Source organism: Ziziphus jujuba, chromosome 3 (assembly GCF_031755915.1).
Source record: "Ziziphus jujuba cultivar Dongzao chromosome 3, ASM3175591v1".
NCBI classification, from domain to species: Eukaryota; Viridiplantae; Streptophyta; class Magnoliopsida; order Rosales; family Rhamnaceae; genus Ziziphus; species Ziziphus jujuba.
Genome location: NC_083381.1, coordinates 25,354,654 through 25,361,103, shown reverse-complemented (window position 1 = coordinate 25,361,103; position 6,450 = coordinate 25,354,654). Strand labels below are relative to the sequence as shown.

Here is a 6,450-nt window from a genome sequence, read left to right as displayed (position 1 = left end):
ATAATAAAATATTGATTCTTAACTTTCATTTGGCTTTCAACTGTTGAAATTAACTGGACAAACTAATAGATGGATTTGATAAGTATAAAAAACTAAAAGTAAATTAATGATAAATTTTTAAAAATGCCGAGTCTATATTAGTACAAGATCTGAAAGGTGTAAATGGAATTTGTCCCTTTAGAATCTCTAATGGCAATAAGCTTGAATTCAATACATTTCTAGTCATTGATTTATCATTGCCACTGAGATAATATCAATTTCGAATTATTTTCCCGAAAGACAAAAAATGATCCCAAAAAAAATATATATATAGTTTTTCTGTTTAAATTTGTTACAAATCAAAGCTAATGTACCAAAAATTATCTTTGAAAAGTGTTGGATTTTGGCCCCTCCAATGTGGTGTCCAGTGCTGCATCATCACTACGATGGTTGAAAATATCAATCTCAAATATCTATATTCTATGTCAATTACGTCATATTTTGGTCATTTCCACCATAATTTTGTAAGCTTTGAAAAATTTCCTTTAAATTTATTCTTTTGTTAAATTTTAAAAATATTATTAAAAATGTAAAAGGGTGTGTTATAAAAGTGTTATTGGTAGTCTTATCAAAGGAAGTACATCGGTAGGAAGGATAGCCCATTCATAATTGAAAAAAGATGAAAATTTTAAAAGTAAAATAAATAGTAATTCTAGAGGCATCAATTTTTATTTATTTTTTTTTTTTTTACCAAGTTTTTCACTAAAATGATGTTAACTTCTCATAGTTAACAGAAAATCAACTTGGAATCAAAATTCTTACCAAAATGATGTAGCCATTATTTTTGTTACTTAATTATTTTTATTACGTAATAAACCCGTAGAATGAATTTTCTATAAAAAGAAACGAAGAGAGAAGGATAAATGCACTAATGTAAATCAACCTTGGCAAGAATATAATAAATTTATAATTAAAATAATAATATATTTATTATAGTATTCTTTCATAAGATATATATAAGAATATTATATCAAAAAATTATATATTATTTATTGCAACCCCCACCAAATATATATATATATACACGGTAATTAAAAACAGATCAACATCATCTCCTAGTAATCCTGTAATACTTTTTTTTTTCTTTATTATTATTATTATTATTGCTAAACCTATGTAACATATACATATACCTCTAATCAGAGTATAGATAGTGGTAACTTCCTTCTTACTATTTTGCTATAACTAGGATTCCATTTATATATTTTACTATTTTGGTATTTTACTTCTTACTGTTAGTGTAGTTTCCTAACCGGATTCTACTACAATTCCTCTATCAATTTGGATTTATATCTTTGTCGGTATAAAATATATCCTCGAGGAGTTCATGAACTTATCGGCTCTCTATTCGACTCTTTCTTTCAATAAAAAATAAAAAAAATAAAAATATAAAAACAAGAAGAAGAAGAAAACTCTTTCTTTCTTCCTTGCATACATTAAAATGAAACTTTTGCAAGGATGACCAAACGGCTGTGTGCAGAAGAATCAAACTGGCCCAACCTTCCGATTTAGCTCTTAAAGCTAGTCGTGAAGGAACTCGATTTTGATCAGGATATGCTTGTTTCATAGCTGTGTGCCCTTCTTGGAATATTTTTCCATTCTCACAAGTTCAAATTCGATTACCCTCTTTTAAGACTTTAATCACGACTAGTAGTACTGACAAAGAAGATATAAAAAAGTCATTGGCTTGTCAGATCCATATGCTTGCGGAGACAATTTCATGGTTGTCGTGATGGATAGCTACTCGGGTAGACTTGCATTTTGCATACATGGAGAAAGAAATTGGACCACTTCGGGAATTGGGGATTACTGCGATATATATACCATATGCTTTGTCCTTCAAATTAGGTACGGTTGGAGTTTGGGATTAATAGGATAATATTAATATTAACATCAATAATCCTCTTATACATAAGTTGAAAATAAACTTGATATACATTGTTGGATCTGTTTTCTAGTAATTTAAGTTTTAGGGATAAACAGCAACTTAACATAGTATCAGAGTTTTGGTGTCCAAAAGGCTATAGTATCAGAGTTTTGGTGTCCGAAAGGTTTTGCATTAGTATTTGTGTTGAAATCCTTCTAGAATAGACCACAGCTTAACAACTTAACAACTAAAGTATCAACTATTGAGCATCTGTATGGATTCGGAACTAAAAAATCAACTATTGAGTATCTGCATGGATTCGGAACTAAAAAATCGACTATTGAGTATCTGTATGGATTCGATTTCGGTGTTGTTTGGTATAATCTTTGGTGGAGATTTTGCTTGTGTTACTTTTAATTGGTAAATTTGATAACATGGCTTGTCCTGGTTTCATAATTCGTCGATTTGCTGTTTGTCAATTGGATATGAGTGGCCAAAGATGGGTATCTATAAAATCTTCATTGGATCGAGCTAACCTTATTGATGAATATCAGCACTGTGTTCATTCCGAAAGATATTCAACATACAATCGTGATGATTACTTAACCCAATCCTTCGGTGGTTTTGGATTAACTTGGTGATGGTGATCATATGCACAGATCATGTTGCAGATGAAGATGAACATAAACCTTTGTGAGCATTTATTTATTTATTTTGTAATTTTCATGTATGGTTTAAAGCCTTAAAACTTCTTAATTATATCCTTTTTTTATTTTTATTTTTTATCTGGTGCTGTTTATATGTTAGTACATTCCACTTTTTAATTTATGAAGACAAAAGTGAGTTCACATGTTAAATGGACATTAAGGTTAATTTCGTCTTTTACTTCTAGCTGCACAGAATCTAAGGTGGAGCACAGAATTAAATTGTTAAGATTCTTTTTTAAATCCCTGGTTGTTTTAGCACTCTTTGGATGTTGCTCTTTTGGCTTTGTAATAAAATCCCTTTTTATTTGTAAAAAGAAAAGAATATTTTGACTATTTGTTATACCAGCTAATTATCAGCAATGGAATCCACGTTGCTCTTGTAAATTACATATTTATTGATTGCATTTGATGGTTTTTTTAGTTTTTAAAGTTAAAAATTTAATATAAAAAATGTAAATATTTAATAATAACATGGCTAATGTTTTTTAATATTTAATGATAACATAGCTAATTTTTTTTTTTCCCCCTTTTTAAAGTAAGAAGCCGATACCTCGGTTATGTGCACTTCCTTTTTATTTATTTATTTTTATTTCTAATTGATTTGATGGCCATAATTGAACAAACTGATAGGAACATTTGTTTCAACTTTCAAGCGGATAATATTCACGAAAAAAATCTCTTTCAAGTAAGAGAAAAACCAAGTTCGCGGGCCACCACCTTCAGCATATAGAAAAAAAAAAATAAAAATAAAAATCGAGTATATAATGTAAGCGGTATTATAGTTTATTTATTTTTGCATGAATTTTAAGAGTATCTTCTATATGCTAAAAGTCTCACTTTTTCTATTTTAAAAAGTTATATCTATTTTTATAATTCTAATAGATTTTTTAATTTAAGAAGTTAAAATACATAATAGGGCTTGATTTTTCAAATACAGCGCCAAATGCGCTTTTTTTATAAACTTTTAATACATTTATATGTTGCACCTATAATTTTCAATACACAAATATTCATAATTTTATTTAATTTTATACTTTATATATATACAACACTTTAATGTAATTGAATGTTGCAATAATAAAGAGTAATTTTTAATTGTGAAATGAAAGATAAAGAGTAACAATAAAAAGCCTTGTTGGAGTTGGATGAAAAATTTAGTTTTTTATTTTATTAGATTCTTCAAGATGCTCTCTATCTTGACAATTGTATTTTTTTAAACAAAAAATATTATTGGAAATGCTCTAAGTTAAAAAAAAAAAAAAAGAAAAAGAAAAAAACAATGTCAAGTTAAAAACGATGACATTAAAGACATAACTTTTTCAAAAATAAAAAATGGCCTTTTTGCCCATAAACATTAAGCTTACCTTAAAATATTGAGTTAGAATTGGAAGTCCAACGAAAATCTAAGTTTACAAGAAATTGAATACATACTTATAATTTAAGAAAGAAAAGTTTGAAATATATATGTGGTAAAGAAGTTGGAAGGACTTCCAATTTATTGCCATGGATGTTTATTTGATGAACATTAAATCTAAAAATTGATCACCAACAGTACTTTCTAAATTTTAATTAATTAATGGGTTGTCAGTCATATTTCTTTTTTAACAAAATATAGTTATTTTATTTATATATTTATTTATTTTTTGTAAAGATTGTTTTTAATGGATTTTTTTTTAAATTATGAATGTGTTATAAATGTTTTTGGCACCATCACCCTAACAAAGGTTTTGGACAAACCAATTTGGAGATGGCCATGAAGGACTCTTTTCCAACCAAACCACATGGTGAGGATAAAAAAGAGCAAAATGAGTAAGCATATCAGCTACCATAATGGATCCTCACGTGTTATGCATGGATAATCAAGGAATCATATACAGTTGATGTGAAGTCCCATATCGATTGAAAAGGAAAACGAAACATTCTTTATAAGTGGATATGGATACCTTTCCCTTACGAGGCCTTTTAAAACCTTGATGGCTGGGTTGTAAGAAGATTCTCCAGACCCAAAGAGGACAATATCGCATGCAGGTGGTATGGGCTGTTACAGTTGGTATCAGAGCCAGTACCTGGATCGGTGTGCCAGCGTCTGGGCCGGTATCAGAGCTAATACCCAGATCGGTGTATCAGCGAGGATGCTGGCCCCCAAAGAGAGGATTGTGAAGGCCCACATCGGTGGTATCAGAGCCAGTACCTGGATCGGTGTGCCAGCGAAAAACGCTGGTCCCTAAAGGGGGAGATTGTGAAGTCCTACATCGGTTGAAAAGGAGAATGAAACACTCTTTACAAGTGGGTGTGGATACCTTTATCTTACGAAGCCTTTTAAAACCTTGAGGGCTGGATTGTAAGAAAATTTTTCAGATCTAAAGAAGACAATATCCCATGCGGGTGGTCTGGGCTGTTACAATTGACGTTGGACTTTATCCAATATTTCACCATACATATGTTCCTCCAAAGCAAGACATTCTTTGTGACCTTGAAGCAACAAAAAAGCCTGAAAACCTGCATTTGACCACCCAAAAGATACATATTAGATTTAACAAATATGAATCTTTTTGGAATTAATTAAGCTAACAAAATAGTGGATTTTGAAAATATATATATATATATAAATAAACCAATGAAATTTGAAAAGAAAAAGCAAATGAAAAATAGAAAGAAAGAGAGTAACGTCTTCGATGACTCAACCATAAGAAGAAGTTCTTGATTTAGAAAGTGAGAAAGCATTTCTCCGAAACACTGCCATTTCTTTCATAACATATTCAAAACAAAGAAGCACTACAAAACCAGATTTCATGTTTCTCTTCCTTTTCCACCATTATTAATTTCAAGCCAAAGCAAAAAAAAAAAAAAAAAACATGGGTTGGATGTGGAGCAAACACAAAATGATCATGAAAATTGTGAAGGAGAAGGATCTGGATCGACTTAAAAAGCTGCCGAATGGGGTTGAAAGTGTAGCAAAAACTCTTGAAACTGACATCAAAACAGGATCCTTGATGATAAAAAGAAGATTGGTCGATAACATGAGAGATTTGGTTCAAAAACATATAAAAAGCCACCTTCGGAGGGTTTGTTCCTTGCCATATGGCGATCTCTACAAGCATTTGCCATTTTAAATGACTTAGTGAACATTCTTGCCGCTTGTATCCTTTTGCTTGCTGCCTCTATCTTCGATAACTTCTTACGTCCTTTTCTCCAGTCCAAAGTCAGAAACAGTAGTGAAAACCAAATTGAAGTTTTGAGAGGCAATAAAAGGAAAAAGATTTCGATGTATGAAATAGTTGTGGGAGATGTGGTTTGCTTAAAGATTGGAGACGAAGTTCCAGCAGACGGATTGTTAGTAGAAGGGAATAACCTGCAAGTAGAGGAAGATGATCAAGATGGTGAGACAGTACAAGTTGATCCCGATAAAAATCCATTTCTGTTTTCTGGATCTATAGTGGTCAATAGTGATTAAAGCGAATGCAAGATGATGGTCACTACAGTTGGCATGAAGGCAAAGTGGTGCGAAATGATAAGCCAACAAAATTGCGATTCAAGTGAGAATTCCAGGATGGAAGTCGAGTATGCAAGCTCACTCTTGCAATACGTTTGAAAGTTGGTCTACCAATTGCTTTAATTGGTTTTCTAGTCTATCTCATTAGATACTTCACTGGGAACACCAAAGACATTAATAGAGATCAGGAATTCAATCATGGTCACCTTCGTAATTTTTGGGATTCTTCGATGTTGGACTTTGTAGGAACTGCATTTACAATTGTTGCGGTAACAATTGCAGACGGTTTACGATTAAGCATGCCAGTCACCAGTTTCTATTCAAAGAAGAGAATGCTAGGTGAT

The 6,450-nt window shown here is 31.1% G+C and overlaps 1 protein-coding gene across 1 annotated transcript; it reads left to right on the top strand.

Annotated features, from left to right (window-relative positions):
* Positions 1 to 5,501: 5,501 nt before the first annotated feature.
* Positions 5,502 to 6,067, top strand: LOC132803166 (calcium-transporting ATPase 12, plasma membrane-type-like). The gene is made up of 2 exons (XM_060815433.1): positions 5,502 to 5,678; positions 5,810 to 6,067. Exons 1-2 carry the CDS (start codon positions 5,502 to 5,504, stop codon positions 6,065 to 6,067), a joined length of 435 nt encoding a protein of 144 aa, XP_060671416.1.
* Positions 6,068 to 6,450: the final 383 nt, after the last annotated feature.

Coding starts and splice junctions, on each gene's coding strand:
- LOC132803166 (XM_060815433.1), top strand. CDS start 5,502: ATGAAAATTGTGAAGGAGAAGGATCTGGATCGACTTAAAAAGCTGCCG. Junction 5,679..5,809: donor TAAAAAGCCACCTTCGGAGG/GTTTGTTCCTTG, acceptor CCTTTTCTCCAG/TCCAAAGTCAGAAACAGTAG.